Source organism: Gavia stellata, chromosome 5 (genome assembly GCF_030936135.1).
Source record: "Gavia stellata isolate bGavSte3 chromosome 5, bGavSte3.hap2, whole genome shotgun sequence".
NCBI lineage: Eukaryota > Metazoa > Chordata > Aves > Gaviiformes > Gaviidae > Gavia > Gavia stellata.
In genome coordinates, this window is record NC_082598.1 from 33,616,664 (window position 1) to 33,633,465 (window position 16,802).

The 16,802-nt window shown below is 43.3% G+C and overlaps 1 protein-coding gene across 2 annotated transcripts in view; it reads left to right on the plus strand.

The window, feature by feature from the left end:
* Positions 1 to 5,969: 5,969 nt before the first annotated feature.
* The window catches only part of ZDHHC2 (zinc finger DHHC-type palmitoyltransferase 2), a 37,961-nt gene continuing 27,128 nt past the window's right edge, over positions 5,970 to 16,802 (plus strand). For both annotated transcript variants that reach the window (XM_059818258.1, XM_059818257.1), the window contains exons 1-2: positions 5,970 to 6,049; positions 16,706 to 16,732. In XM_059818258.1, the coding sequence (XP_059674241.1) occupies positions 16,711 to 16,732 (22 nt within the window). In that variant the 5' untranslated portion in view covers positions 5,970 to 6,049; positions 16,706 to 16,710. The remainder of the gene's footprint in view (positions 6,050 to 16,705; positions 16,733 to 16,802) is intronic.

Below are 16,802 nucleotides of genomic sequence, written 5' to 3' on the forward strand. Positions count from 1 at the left end.
CCAGAACTAGTACTGGTTGGAACTGGTTTAACTTTTTCCCATGTTTCCCACCTTAAGTGGTAAAAGGGGAAGCAGCAGGGGAATGAAAACTCCAAGATGAATACATCTGGGTAAAAACAATGCACTGAAAAAATTACTGCTGAAAGTGACAGAAGAGTGGGTGGATAACAAGCCCAAATACGACTTTAAACAACTTCCCTGAAGGCAGACTCTGACAAATACAGTATTGTATCAATCCAGGGGTAGAAATCGAAGAAATTCCAGGAAGAATTTCATTACTTGAAAAGGAGCTAAATGAGCCTCTCATGTGGAGAACCAGGCAAATTTCCACATTGTGGAAAAGTAAAAAGAAACAAAAAAAAAAATAATCATATGACAACAGTTAGGTTTGGGTATCCAAACAGTTGCAAATAATTAAGTACCTAGTTAGGATGAAGGGAGAGCAAGACAATGGATACATCTGGGCTGGCCCTTCAATTAAAATACATCTGACAGCTAGACTGAGACTGGAGAGGCCACTAAGCTGCTTGTTTTCATGTAGCTGGGAGCCACAAACTATACACAGATGGTACTTGACTCCAGCTGGGATACAACATACATTTTCTAAGTGGTATCTTATGCCAGAGACGTAGCAGAGAGATTTCTTTTTCTATGTGTGGTAAGTGTGGTCCAACGCCCAAACATTCCAGAGAGAAGCAAGCAGCACAGACACTGTCGTGAAGGTCAGAGAGCATCCCTCTAGAGCCACTGGTTCACCTAATCAGTGCCGTGTGCCTGGATGTCTGTGGCTATCTATTCCTGCTTCCAGCTGCTGGTCCGTGTATTGCACTTGTGTGAAGGCAAACACTTACGCTCCTGTCCTATTGTCCCTCCTCCTCTTGATGCTCTACCGAAAATGTGGGACATGTGGTGGGAGAGAAAGTATTCCACCACATCCGATTGCTTACATGGAGGAGGAATGTTCAGTGTCTGTAAGCCATAAATTCCCAGTCAGATTCTCTGAAAAACACTTCTTAAATTAAGAGTGTTTTGCTTGTGTGTTTATTTATCATTCACTGTATTCTTCATATACTTGTTTGGGATTTTTTTTAATTGACCAAATAACGAAAGAAATACTGTTTAAAATCATCAGAAAGTTATTATGAGATTATAAAATGAATCATGCTGTATCGTTTTCAAACTGTTCTAGCACAGTAAATCTGTGACATCTTAAAATGATCTAATAACGTGAAGTCTTATTTTTCCACACTCAATTGTTGTATTGGTAATCTTAAGAGTTCAGTGTAATTTTATAGCTGAAATCTAATGAGCTAGATACACATACGGTATTTCCAGCTACTCATCATAACCTATGAATGGACAGTAAATGTGAACATCTATGGCCAGCTTTGGATATTAAATCTGCAGGAGCCTAAACAAATGCTAAAGTAATTCCTTGACAACTGCCCTCTTACTGCAGTACTGTGGTATTCAAATCACGTATACATTAAGAACACTGCTAATTTACATAATCACTTTTGTTTCTTTTCTTTTGTGGCTCATTTTACTTTTTTATTCTTATTGTTTTGAAATGTTATGACCTTTCAAACTGGAACAAAACTGAGCTCTGAAGAGACTCATGCTAAACTATCGACAATGGATACTTTTTCTCTGCTGTATATTAAGCATCCTCCCTCGCTTGAGATTTCCTTCTATTTTGCTGCCATTACTTTATGAGACTGATTATCAGGAACTGTTTATCGTGTCTTAATAAAATACATCCAAGACATCTGTGTAACTTCTTTAGACGTGTACAAACCTTCTACTACTGTTCTAGATGGACAACTTGCTAACATCAGAATTCCTAGTACAGCTTCTTCCTTCCTAAATGCGCCAAAATGCTCTTAACAGCTATCCATATGTGATATTGTAGACATAGTGAGCATTGTAGACATGCAGCATGATCTGACTATAATTAAAGTAATTAAAGTGCACTGTTTGCACTCTCCACTTCTGTATCTGAACCCAGCTGGAATCTACCTGTCAGGGCATGTGGAAGGAGAGATCGCCTGCTTCGTTAATGTCATCTGATCAAGGAACTTGTCAAGTGGGATGACAAGGAAAAGGGGAGAAGCCAAACATACGGAGGCACAAACCCGACCAAACAACGCTTATAGAGACAACAGCAGGGAACAGCCCTGGTCAGCCAGACTAATTGGCAAGGCTATGTGGAGCAGGGGGATGCTTGTTTCAGCAAGGTCAGCTGGACAAGGACCTTGTCAAAACACAGTGAGCACCAAGCTGGACCAGCTGGTGAGCCGGGGACCATGGAGCAGGTACGAGGGCCTGGGATCCAGGCAGGGGTGTCAGACAGCCAGGGAGGCCGTGCCTGTACTCAGGGATCTGCAACTGCACTTGTGCTAGTGAGCATAGAGAGTGATTGGGGGGGAAGGTGTGCTTTCTCTAGTGAAACTCAGCTCTGGCAGCTGAAGGGGAGAAGGGGACTTGGCTGGCTGTGCTTACGTGAGTCCTATATGTAGGTGCTGTTGAAGTTGCCACTGGCTGAGCAGGAAAGCCACAGCCGCATCCACCAGCCTGGGACAGAGATGCCTGGGCAGCAGGAATGCCCAGCCTTGGAGCTGCAGGTGGCAGCCACTTCATATAACATCCCTTCATGCTACCTGGGTCACACAACCTGATACAGAGAATAGTCAGACATGGCAATGTTAGAAATGTATTCCAGAGGAGATACTTTTTTTAAAAATCTACCAGCAATACCTTGCCTATACCTTGCCTGAGGGGAAAAGCTGAGTGGTACCACTTGTGACAAGAACGTTTTGTTTCTATTTGCCAAACACTCAAGCCTCCTTCTCAAACCCCAGCTACCTTCAGCCCAGCTCCTGACAAGAAAAAAAGCCAGTAAATTACCTTTGTTTCCTCTGTCTTTTTCTTCGGAACGCTTCATACAAGCATTAACGAACTGTGACCTCTCTCATTGTAGAGAGAGGCTGCCCAAGTACAGTCATTTGGGAAATCTGTCCATGAATACCTACCTCATGGTTTAGATTATCCCAGGATTTACTTCTGCCATAACACAATGCTCCTTTGAATATGCTCTCTCTTGAGTTGTTCTGCTGTTACCTAAAATTTCTGCAGGTCGTATCACAGAGGGAGGAGGAGGAAGAAAGGCACAGAAGAAAGGGTCTCTCATGACCCACCTGGAGAGTGATGAGAGTCGTGGAGGGAATAGAAAGGAGCTGTGGGCATGAAGGAGAGCTAGAGAGCCCACGTCCATGGGGGGAAGCCACGAGCCCGAGGGCAGGAGAGGGGGATTCTTTACAGCTCTCTGACCAAAGGATGCTCCAAGGTAATTGGGAGTATCAGTCAAGGCAGGCTTTTTTTCCCCAATTAAATTAAAAGTGAGGTTTGCCTGTTTATTTCACTGTATGGGATAATTTTGAACCAGAATGACCATGATCTTGGAGCTCTGGTAAAGAGTATGCTATAATCATTATTATTAATGTAATTATTAGCATACTAAATAAGAAAATTCTGATTATTGTGAAATTTGAGCAGTGAGAAGGGGGTGGTAGTGGCCATGGTAAAGTTAGAAAGCTGGACTACACAAGCCCATTTCCATGAAGGGGTAATAAAAAGCCTCTGACCAGAAATTGTATGATATAATCCGAGGTCTTTGCAACACATCATCTTTTCATTCCCACATCTCTGGCAAACTGCCACCTCTCTATATACATATTTTTGTATAATAACTATTATTGCAAAGAATTAATTACTATGTTAAGAAGTTTTCTCTAATGTTTGCTATGTTTCCCTGGCATGTGTTGTTGTTAATAAGCCCCGTATCACATACAGCATTTTAAAATGGTTTTAGGGGAGAAAGCTTGTCATAGCTCCCAAGTATTATGCAAAAACTGCTTCATCCTTACACATACAGCATCCAGCTGCTAACTTCTCATGGTAGAGGCAGGTGTCCCTGGAAACACACAAAACAGCAGATGCGTTATCCCTTTGTACCTGAGAGAGGTCACTGTCAGATATTTCCAAATAAGTGCGAAAAGCCATCAAATGAATTAAATTGCCTTCATTTCTTTTAACTTTTGCCAGTAAAGCACAGGGTATGCCTTCAGGCAGTGGTAATCTTATTCCTTACACTTTTAAAATCTGTTTTGAATAACCATGGATATTTTGATTAAAACATACTGAAGTAAAATCCTTTAAATGTTCTATTAAAATGTTGGCCTCAGTGATGACTTGCATAATTAATTAAGGTAAAATAAAGTGCTTTTACTGTCCATGTCATGTTGGTTTTGGTCCCTTTCCTCTTGTGTTGTGAAATACAGTATGTAGGAATACCAAATCTAGTTTTTCAGCACCGTTCACTGTATCTCTACATTTTTAATGTATAATACATAATTTCCCATTATGCAGAATCTTAATTCTTAAGTTACTATATTCCAGTCTTCCAATGGCATCATATCTTGTTCATTTCTTTTCTGTAATAACTATACTTTGCGGAGATGGTTTCACCAAGCCATTCACAATGATATACGAGTCTTTTTGTTGAATAGGCAAAGATAATTTACTGCCATGGGATATGTAATATTCCTCTTGATACAACATTCTGTAATGCTCATTCACCCAGTTCACCATGGTTAACTGAAATTGCTCAGCCTGGTCTTCCAATAATGAGGGGTGCATGATTTGGCACTACATAAACACTGCAGCCATATGGTCAACTTCTTTTTCTGTCTTTTCAATAAATATGCTAGCAACTCCGTTTCATAGTCCGGAACCTGGCAACACACCTACCATTGTTTTTGTCATATTTTTGATATTTTTTTTCTCTCTCACAGCCCATTTCCTAATCAATCGCAGTTGTATGCCTTCCAGGTTGTGATTACTTAGCTTCATGCGTAGTCTCCTGTGTGTGATATTACACTAGCCTTTTTTCCAAGTCCAAATACATTTTAATCAACCAGCTCTTCCCTAACTACTGCGCCGCCGATGCTCTGAGACTCCAGCAGATTGCAGAAATACTCCGGGTCGTGCTCGGCATTTCTAATTCTGGAACGGTAATTCAGCAAGAATTTGGGTGCACATACTACAACGCAGTCTGGGTTTACTATGACATTTCACAAGCGTTTCATTACGATGGCCATAACGTAAAGCCTTTTCAGGAAGCAGCGAGTCAGCACACCCCTCCGCCACCTTCCCTTGGCAGAACATCCCCCAAGAGCAGGGCCGGCCACCGCGGCCTCCCACAGCCTCTCGCTCGCTGTGACGCGGCAGCCCGCAACGCTTGTTGTTCATTGTGCGTTACTCTGAAACATCATTTGCAAATGAGGCAGCACCTTTCGTAACCAAATGTTTTAAAGTATTTCCAAGGGCAGTTAAGTACCACCACCCCTATTTCAGAGGCGGAAAGGCCGGAGGAAGCTGAGCTGGGCACCGGGAGTTCAACGGGGCGAGGCGTCACCGGCGCCTTCCGCCACCTAACACCCAAAGGCTCCTGCACGTGCCGAATGCTCGAGAAACGTAACTCATTTTGCAATGAGCTGAGCTGCTCCGGGGCCCGGCCCCAAACTTTAAGGGAGTGCTTCCCGTTATCCCCCCGGGAGGCGGCGGGAGCCTCGCCCTCCCTGCCAGGCCCGGGCCGGCCGGAACCAGCCAAACCCCCAGGGGACGCTGCGGCCCCTCGGGCGGCTCTTCGCCCCCCCGCCCTGCCCTTGCCCTGCCGGCGGGAAGCGGCGGGCGGGGTGGCAGGCGGTGGGAGGAGCGGCCCTGCCGGAGAGCCCTGTCAGCGCGGGAGGGAGGGACCGGGGCGGGCTTCGGCGGGGTGCGCGGCCGGGGCCTGAGCCCCCGGAGCGAGCGGCCGGTATGCGGTGCGGGAAGATGGCGGCACCGCCGCCGCCGCCGCCAGCCGGGGCGGCGGGCGCCTGGGGCGGCGTGCGGCGGCGCTGCCAGCGGCTGCTGTACTGGGTGCCGGTGCTCTTCATCTCCAGCATCCTCTGCTGGTCCTACTACGCCTATGTCACCCAGCTCTGCCTGCGTAAGTGTCGCCGCGGCGAGCGCCGAGGGGCTCCCGCGGGACGGGGGTGGGCGGCGCCGCCGCCCCTGCCCCTGCTGGGGGAGCGCAGCCGGGCTTCCGCCGCCCGCGCCTGCCGGGACGGGGCCGGGGGGGGGGCGGTGGCGTTGTCTGTTGTTTGTCGGCGCCGGAGCCGCCCCTGGCCGCCGCCGCCACGCCCGCGGGCCGGGGCCGGGGCCGGGGCCGGGGCAGCGTCGCTGCAGGCGGCCGGCAACGGGCTGGGCTGGGCTGGAGACTGGCGGAGCGACACTTCCGCCTCCCCCTCCGCAGCCCGCTGTCCCCGGGCGGCCGGGGTCGCGCTGGGCCTCCGCGCTGCCTTGTCCCCCCCCTCGCGACCTGGTCGCGCGTAGTTGCCACTTCCACGCGAGGAGGGAGCCGGTCGCACGGGGCTTTTCACGGGCGTGAGTTTTCCTCCGTGGCGTGCATAGTGTGTGGCACCCCAGCCCTGAACAGGGGACCTGGAGACTCCCTGTGCAGGCGGCGTGAGCAAAGTTAGAGGTCCCTTTGTTTTCCTCCCACTGCGTGACAGCACATACACACCCACACCCACACACATATATATATGTATGTATAAAACCAGGGTCTTCTGTCAGTTAACGTGGAAGCGGGAGCAGGTAACTGAAAATCCCCGAGTCTCTGTGCCACTCTTCAGTCACCTAGAAAATGCCTGGCTGTCACAACTTCCTGGTCCGCCTCTGGCATCAGCGGCCTGCAGTTCATTCAGAAGTCATCCCGATCATGCACCTTGGCTCTTCCTTAGCGTCAGGCAAATAATTAGTCACATACCGGAGATTGGGTGTGATCTGAATATTTGTGTGAATTTGGGTAGTTGAGCCAGAAGCATTTATTAAATGACCAGCTCGACAGGCTCCCTTGAATTAATTTCACTTTATGTTGCGGTGTACCTTGTAGAAAACAATTTAATCTTTGAATTTTAGGGGCTAACCTACAGCATACTGATGTTTCATGAACAGTACTACAATAATGGCACAAAGGAATACAAATTAGCTGTTGTCTTCCCTTTCCCCTCTACTGTAAGTGAGGTTCATAGTGACGGTTGGTCATTTAGCATGTTTAAGGAGCAGCGGTGAGGGGAAAATACCCCCCTCAAGCTGAGTGCATTTATATGCCTATATAACTTTGCCAGACTTCAGCTGTTCATGTTGAAAATGTCAGCAGTCTGGTACCTAATTTTAGATACTTTTTTTAACAGAAGACTGTGATAAAATTTTTGTCATACAGATGCTTGGCTCAGCAGTTGAGACATTAAGCAAAAAATGTTTGCCAGGCCTAGCACCTCTGTTTTGGAGGGAGGTATCAAGACTTGGTGTGATTCCTATATCGGAGGTGGGCTTTTTACATCTTGTTTTCACTAACAAGGTTCAGATCTGTTAGTTTTAAATGCTTCTCTTCAACTAGAAATTGGGACTTGAGTTGCTGTGCCCTCAGGAGAGGAGGACTGAAGTGTCTACCTCCAGCCAAGGAAGTGAATTGTCTGGAAGGTTGTGGGAGAAGTTGACTGAGCGAGCCTGGAAGAGGGAGCTGTAAGCTGACATGAGGAGGGCAAGGATGTTGCGGGGGAAAGTGACCCTAGACTTAACATCTGTCCTAATGCACACAGCCCCGTGATGCTTACACAGTACAGTAGGCTTGATTCGGGCACTACTGTCTGAGTGATCTGCTGTATTTTTTCTTCTGCGTGACTCTGTGTAACAGAGGAAGACTGGGTTTTAGCCTACCTGAAAGTGGGTACCTCTTAAGGAAATGGCATGCTTGAAACTTGCTTCAAACTATAAACTATGGTACGATATTTCCTTGAGAACCACTCAAAGCAAAAGGCCTGCGGTGGGAGGGGTGAAGAGGGAATCCTGAGGCTCTGCTAAAACATCTTTTACTGAATTCCCTTCTATGGACAAAGATGATTTTTCCCCCACCCCCCCACTCCCACCCCCCTTCCCCATTCTCCCTGGCTCACCAGTTTTTGAATTCAGCATAATGCTTGTCTGTGACTTCCACTAATTCCATCTTTCAACTATATCTGCATGTTTTCCCTTGTTTTTGGCATATTAAGATAAAATAAACTTATGTCTTGTCTTACTAATGAATATTTAGTGTAAACAACAGAAGGAATAGCTAACAACTCTGAGAACGAAAGCCAACGGCAGGAATAGACTGTAAGCATTTCAGCGCTTTAAAGCCAGCCTGTCTACTCAGTGCATCTTTTATTCCTGCAGCACTGACTGCTAAAGAGGATGTATATAGCTGCTTATTTTACTGCAGCTTACTGTCATTGATGCTGATGACAATGTACAGGAAACAATGTTAACCGTTGTGCAGTAGGACTTAACAAGGACTTTGCATGGTTGTAATGTAAGTGGTTTATTTGAGCTTTTAGTAGTGAAAAAGTGTTTCAAATGTAGTATTTTGAATGTTTTTTTGCAATTTCAACTGAGTGTTGTAGGAGGGACGTCGTCTTTTTTTTTTTAAAGAAAGAAAAAGTCTACTAAGATGATCCCTTTCATGCCTAAAGCTGAGTAGTTACAGTATTGCGTAGCATTTTAGAAACAAAAAAAGGTTTTAGAAACAGAAAAAGGAATCCACAACTTTAAACTGCAGTATTACCATGTCTAGAGTTGTGTCTCTTTTACTAGTGAACTCCATTAAGTGCTCGTGCTGCTATAACCCTTAAGGAAGAGGAGAAAGGTATGGAACACTAGCAAATGGTTATCTTCTTCCTGCTGGCTATAGAATACTGGAATTAAATGTGTAAATGAATTGGTTTTAAAACACCCAACTAAAAATTGCTTCTCTCTAATCCAGTTCCATTCTCTTGATTTTGCCAGTATTGCCACCTCACAACCCCTGCCTGGCAGTGGTAGTTACCTTTTTCCCCCAGATAACTTCCTTTGTGTTTAAAATTAATGGGCCTTTAAGTAGTCCTTCCCTTAAAAAAAATTCGAGTGTGTTTTTGAAAACCTGAGGGTTACAGATTTGTTGTTCTTTGTCTAAAAAAGATGAGGAAATACAGGCAATATACAGTGAGTACATTGAACTTTGATAGCTGAAGCTACTGAAATTTCAACCTTGGATATATGGAACAACAGTAACATGAACCGCAAACAGAATTCTTTCCCCCAGCTCCTGCATCCATGTGTCTGTACTTAGAAAATAGATACTGGATTCAGTAAACTGTATGCGAAGAAAATAATTTTTCCTATATCTTCCTTCTTGGGTGTATCTCTATCTCTGGTTAGTTGAACTGTAAGGGACTTGAAGTAGTTATCCACTTCATGCTTTGGGTAAGGCATAACTGGTTGTTATTTGCAGTTTCTGACACTGTTTGTCAGAAATGTTCTTGACAAACTTGGATGTTGAGATCCTTTTTGGTTTTTTGTTCTGTTATGTTTTGTTTTCCTGGCAGTTCGTGATTTGGAGTTGCATATAAGAAGGAAAATGCAAAAATCTGACAGTGCTGTGACAGATGTTTTTAGTGAAAACATCAACTGTGCTGATGAAAACGTTATCCAGTAAATAGAAAATGGTTCTATACATTCAGTTTTGATCCATTTTTACATGTTACTGATTTTAATTCTGAGGATTATGCTCTTGCTCAGGGAATCCTGTCCAAAAATGCAGCTTGAATTTGTAATTTTGAAGAAGGAAAATAGATTTGCTTTGGAACATAGAAATGAGCGATGAGCATTTCCTGACTACTTGAGTGAGGGGAAAGGGAGGAAATATTGCCACCTGGTGAGTGATTCGCCCGATTTGGAAAAGAATAAGTGACTTCAGCACAATTGAAGAGGGGGACACAAGGCATTCACAACGCAGTCAGGAGAGCTCATAAGCCACATCTTTGTTTTTGGAGTAGAAATGTGACTGGGATCTGTCCACAGCTACCTTCAGTATAGAACAGAAAAACATGGAATTACATCCAGCTGCTGAAGATGTTAATGGTCATGAAAGATTTTTGCTGGAGGATCAGATTGATTAGTGCTGATTTGAGGTTTTTGATTCTGTGTAACATCAGTGCAATGGAATTATAGCAGGATAAAAAGCTGCTTAATTCATCACAGTTTAGAGGCAGAATTAATGCGTGCCCTGTAGGCATGGCACAGTGTCATCAGGGGATCAGAAGTGGCAGAAAAATTGGGGATAGAAGCTGACAGAGGAAACAAGAAAGGGGGGGGGGGGGGGGAAGGTGAAGCCCAAGATTTGGTCAGCTGGATTTGAGCTCTTTGCTCAGTATGTTCTCCAAATGGATTGAAGGATTTATGGTACTTGCCGCCCATGTCTTGTAATCATCTACAGCTTACATTTGGCTGTAGAAATACTAGTATGTTGTATCATTGCAGTTGGCCGTTGTCAAATACCAGTTAAATACCCTGTCTGTACGTTGGCTGCTAAGGTAGCAAAGGACTTTGGTCAAAGCAAATTTGTATTTTTATCCATATTTTGCAAACACCACATTTTTTCCCCCTCCGAGATCTCTGGTTACTTTCAGAAAAGTTTCAAAACTGGCAGCTGAAGTAAAATTGGCTTCTGAATTTTAGCCAGCAGAACTCCTGGGCGTTTCTCAAATTTCATTTGACACCTTTCTTAGACTTTCAGAGGCAGCTGCCATTCTCCAGTTCCGGAATTGAATTGAAGTCTGTGTAAAGTATGACTAGTTATCGCTTCATGTAGTGCCTAGTGTACTACCTATAGATTTTTGTGCCTTGAAATTTAAACCATGGCTTTAAGTTGAAAACATAAGGTCTATGGTGAAGATATAATTATTAGATAAGATTGTGTTTTCAGTTAAAGATTTAACACTGCTTGATATGTAACAGCTTGGACAGATGTTCTTGTCAGGGTGTATTCTTTGTTTGCTGAAAGGATCCAGTCATACAGCTTCTCTAGAAGTAGTCCTCTTCAGTTACTCCTTGTGACTTGGAAAGTAAATGAAAAGTTTGTAAAGAAGAAAGATGACGTTAATTCTTAGGCATACTCAATTCAAAAGCAGTGGCTTTGTGACCTTACGCAGAAAGGTACGAAATAGCAGCTTGCTGCTGGGTAGGTGGGCGGTGATGTAGTTCAGTGGGCACGGGGTTAAAATGAATTTACCAAAACATTCACAAATACTGTCAAATCCAAATGTATGGGTTATTGATGACTACTTATGCTAACCTTAAATCTCCCAGAAATATTTCCGTTACTTTTGTGCTGAAGCGAGGTACTAGTCGCAAAGTCTCCACCTTGTCACTCTGAATCAATTCAAATCACTGCTCTATCTAGCAAAGAGATAGTTTTTATTGCAAGCACTGATTTTTTTCTAAAGGACTATTGCAGACAAGGGTAGAACGCTTGTCACAACTATAAAACACTTTTATGTGTACAGAGAGCTGAGTTAAACTGCATCTATAGATCAGTGTTTTACAGCTTCAAATATGCTATAGAGACAAAATATGTACTTAGTTTTGTGAATCAGATCCAAGATGTTAAACTGTATAAAAGTTTGAGAGAAACAGCTATTTATGGATGTGGCTGCAGAGTCTCTGAATCAGGTGTATCTTGTTTTCCCATTCCAAAGTTTTAAATATTTAAAAAATGTTAATAAAATATGGAATCAAGACTTTGTATATCCACTTCTGTCAAAGCTTTAAAAAATTAATTGCCTTTTTTTTTTTTTTAATCTAACCATTGCATTTACTCTTCAGGAACTTTGATTTTGGGTTTAGAAGTCAAGCAAAATTTAATGTTAGAAAACCAATGCAAATTTTTTACACGAATTTTATCTTTCAAAATCTTTTGGGTTTTGTGGTAGGAATGTGTCTTGCCATGCTCTCCATGTCTCTAGCTACGTGGAGATGGATGCCTACTTAATTTTTCCATGGGTGAGTGAGAATAACAATTTCTAGAGAAAATGAGTCATGGTTCAAGAAATGAGAAATCCATTTCTGTCACTGAATTATGGTCTGACCCAGTGCACAGCGCCTAGCAATGTGGCTTGTCTTCTTAGCAAACTAATTTGTTGATGGAGTTGTAGCAGGCAGTTTTGAGATACTGTGGTCCTCTTTGCTTGCTCCTAATGCTGCATGGTTTTCTCCCAGTGAGGAAGACTACCAGCAAGTGTGGGATGAATTCCCCAGGCTTCTCTAGGAGTCCTTTCCATCCTGGACTTTTTCCTATCTTTTGTAACTTTCTGTCCTCAGTCACTGTTGTTTTTTGCAAGCACAGGCTGTTTAGCAGTGTTGACTGCTGAATGTGCTGTTCCTGTTTCTGGCTGCCTGTGGCTCATGGCGAGCAGGGAACGATGTTTCTGGCTCAGGAAATTAGCATCTACGTTGGCTGAAGTCCTGCATATGTCCCAGCCTGATCCCTAATTCTGGTGAGCACCGTCTGCAAGCTGAGTAATGAAACAGAGAGTCTCTAATTATGTGATAGTCTGCTAGTACTGAACTGTAAATGGCATCCTGATGCTTTAGCAGTGGAAGGCTGATCCTTAATGAAATTGGCCCCTGCCGTATCTCAGGCGAACAGAGCTGTAACTTTTTAATGACTTCCTGAAGACAGGTTATGATTTTATAATTATAACCATCTGTGAATATACTGGAGTATCATTCCATTCCTCTCTCAAAGGGTTTTACCCTGTTTTCTCTCAGATTGTAGAAATTGCTTAACAGTTGGGAATGGTGTGTCCTTGGTGTTTCTTTTAGTCATTGTAGACATAAATGCTTTTAACTCTTGTTATTTGTATGCTATTTGACTACCAGTAAGTGAATTTGCAGCATTTAAGCTGATATTTTTAATGACAGGATGCACAGTCTGACCTACTTTTCTGTGCACTACCAGCAGTGAATATAACCCCTTGCAAGAGAAATGAGAAAACTGCCATAAAGACTGGTATAAATGATTCACAGAAGACCATATGATCAAATACTATTGAATAATATAGCAAAGCTGTATCACTGTATTTACTGAAAAATACAAAATTTGGTTTAAATAAATATATCATGTGTGCTATTCAGAAGGTGGGGAAAATAGCAAGCATTTCTTTGATCAAATCCAAAATTAGAGGGGGGGGGGTTGTGTTAGAAAATTATTTTCCATGCACTTAAATAATGTCATTTTAGAATTATAAGCATCTTGTCGTTACCCTAACAAGTCTTCGTATCGTGGTCATTCTACACATAGAGAAAGTTTAATTTTTAAGAGAAATTTAAGAGAGAGTTTGATTTGTAAGGTATTCTTTTTTGTTTGTTTTCTGCTGGTCAATTCTGCTACACTTGTGCAAAAAAACCCAACTCCAACCAACCCAAACCTAAAAAAAACCCCTTTTATTTCCTCCCTGGTCCTGTGGTATTGCAGATGCCTGTCCATTACTTTCCCACACATTATACCTCCTTCAGGGAGCCTTCATCAAAGGTGATTTAAAAAGGCATAAGCAGAAGGAGTAGTACTTCACTTTGTGAAAAGCTGCAGGTTACCGGGTATGTTGCATATTCCTCTGTGTCACCATCTGAGGGGATGTTTGTTAAGCACCGCAGACAGTCTCATTGTAAACACCAGTTGCAGTAAGTGTGGAGAAAAAAGATGGCAAGATTGAAGATACTGGCATCTCTCTTCAGCCTTGCCTCTTCTGCTTAGGTCTCTTACGGTGGTTGCCACTCAGGAATGTATGAAATAACTCTGAGTTATACTCAGATGGTAAAAGACATTAAAATTACAAGATGTATCCAAAAAAACCTGGTTCTTACTCTGGTGGGATTAACTGGACATCTTTGGGCACTTATGTTTTAGCCTTCATGGTCTGCAACTCCTGACTGTCCGGAACATTTGGCTTCCAAGTTAGATACCGCAAAAGCTGAAATGATGGTCCACCGAGCAGGTGCAGACTTTGAAGAGTGCGTTTCATCCTGGAGGTGGACAGAAATTTTGAAAAGCTGTAGGCTTGCAGTCAGGTAGAAATTATTAAAATTGGATTTGTTAGTTTTATTGGTCCTTTACTTACAGACATGTGGAAAAGTTAAAAGTCTCAAACACATTAATTAATACATTTTATCCAAGGTTAAGGGGGAAAGAAGATGACAGCTGCTTTCACAGCAATGTTCTATGCCATTCCCTTGTTAGGAGAGAAAAATACCACAAATTGCTGTGAAAGGTTGGTTAAGTAGATTTTAGTTTGAAATGGGTGATTCTGCAATGTATACTTGGCTATGGCTTTTTAATTAGCAGAGAGTAGTTATTCCAAGAAGACTGGCAAAATTTCTGCACACCTTGACCATACCAAGTGGAGAAAGAAGATCAGAATTTGAGTAGTGGCTAGTTCGTCCTAATCTGAGAGCTCCAGAACTTTTAAATTACACATCAGCTCTAAAGATGTCTTTTGGTTTTTTCTGGTGGATGACTGTTTACTTACAATTTCACGGTTCTTGTGTATTATTGTTCTGCAGCATCTCTGCTCCTCAGAGTCAAATATGTATACATGTTCCCTCAGCTTCTCTCTAGCAGTTGTCTAGATGGATATTTAGCTTATCGAGCTCTAAAGATTTCTCTTAGCTGAACTAGAAAACTGAGGGCAGGATAGAATTTTCCTTATGGTGGCTTATGCAACTTCTGTGGTGTCTTTCTGATTTTTGTGAAGAACTTTATAAACATGGTTATTTATTGTTTTCCCTCAGGTACGGTAGATGCTCATTTTGGTAGAGCTATCGTCAGATCTCCATTTTACTAGACCTATTTTATAATTATAGAGTTGTGGAATAATTCATGTTTGAGAGGACCTCAGCTCATCTAGTCCAACCTAATCAAAGCAGGGTTAGGTGTGAGGTTGGGCCAGATTGTTCAGGGTTTTATCTGGTTGAGTCTTGAAAAACTCCAGAGATGGAGACTGTGCAACATGTCTGGCCAACTTTCTCCACTGTGGACTGTTCTCGTGGTGGAAAAGCTTTTCCTTGTATCAGATCTGATACTCTCATTTCAACTTCTACCTGCTGGCTCTTGTCCTCCCACCCTGTGCCGTTATGAAGAGCCCAGCTCCACCTCCTTGATGCTTCCCTGGAGGTCCTGTTGGGTCTTCCCAAAGCCATGTCTTCTCCAGGCTGAACCAGCCCTGACCGTGCAACCTCTGCTCAGAGGATGAGTGATCCTGTCCCCACCAGCTTGGTCGCTCTCCCCTTGACTTATGTTTTTGTTTTATTGGGGGGCCCAAAGCCCTGCAATGTTCTGGATGTGGTCTAATGAGTGCTATATAGAGGGGGGGATAATCCCTTCCCTTGGCCGACCGGTCGTGCCCCTGCTAATGCATCCCAGGAGGCTGGTGGCCCTCTCTGCTGCCCAGGTGCTGCCGGCTCATGTTCGGCTCATGGCCTACCAGCATCCCCACGGCCTCTTCCAAAGAGCTGCTCCAGCCCGGCCATCCCCAGGCTGTATCATTGCAGGGGGTTGTTTCTTTACAGGTGCAGGGCTTTGCCTTTGTCCTTGCTGAATTTCGTAAGGGTCCTGTTGGCCCACTCCTCCCGCCTGTCTGGGTCCCTCTGGATGGCAGTCCTGCACACGAGCATACCAGCTGGTGTCCCCAGGGTGGTGTCATCTGTAAACTTGATGAGTGTTCACTCTTCCAGAGCGTTCGTTAAGGTGTTGAGCAGCACTGGTCCCACGGTACGTCTTTAGATTGTGCAAGATATATTTAAATAGTGACTTCCACTCTGTCAACAAGCCTAAGTTTAATACATCAAAGTAGGGTGGCATGGCTGCTTGGCCTTTCATTAGGAGTTGCCTTGTGCCTGCTGTTTGAAGACCAGCCTTGTGCAGCCGTTTTTTGTTAGGAAAACGAGTGGATGAGAGATCCGTATAGCTACTGTCCTCTCGCTCACAATTGTAGGTGCCAGTGTATTACAGTTTGTAGACTGCTTAATTGGGATGGATAAATGTGTGATGGACTGGTTTGGGTGGAACAGGAAGAACACCATGAGGTTTTGATCACTTGGGGGTTTCTGATCTCTCTGAGATATCTGTTGTGGGTGGTTATTTATTTTAAATAGTGTGAGCGAGATTGGAATATAGGTGTAAGAAAAAGATTTACTCTCTTTCATAAATGCAGTGACTGATACATGATACCTGTGTACTCTACTCCATGCCTGACATACTTGCACCTAATCCTGTAATCCATGGGCATTTCTTTCTTAAAAGAAATGCAACTTTTGTCTACTTTTGATTTTTATGCCTTGGACATCTAAGGTATCACTTAGTATTGCTGGCAAAACCAGTTCTGGAGTCTGACACCTCCACCTCAAGAACAGAACATACATAAACATTAAAACCTGTACAACCACAGTTAAATAACTGTTCTTCAGAGATGGGTTAAACTTGGGCAGCTTCAGATAGATGAAGGTGCTAGTTCTCAGGAACTGAGCCTGGGAATGGGAGCCAAAAAACCTTGTAAGCAATTGGCATTGTCTACCCATTCTTGTGATGAATGTACACAGCATAAAAACTTGACAGTGTGTGGCCTTAAGCTTGTACTGTTTGATGATTACTCTTCCCTCTTTGGTTGGAAAACAAAAGTTTAAAATACTCAGTTAGATCATTTGCTATTTAAACATAATTTTCACTCTTTCCTTTTTTCTCATTTTTCAGTGACAATGACAAATATTGGAGAAAAAGGTAAGATTTTTATTAGCTCTTCATAAGTGGAATTCATATATCAGGGTAGCATAGTAGTTTACTAGTAGAT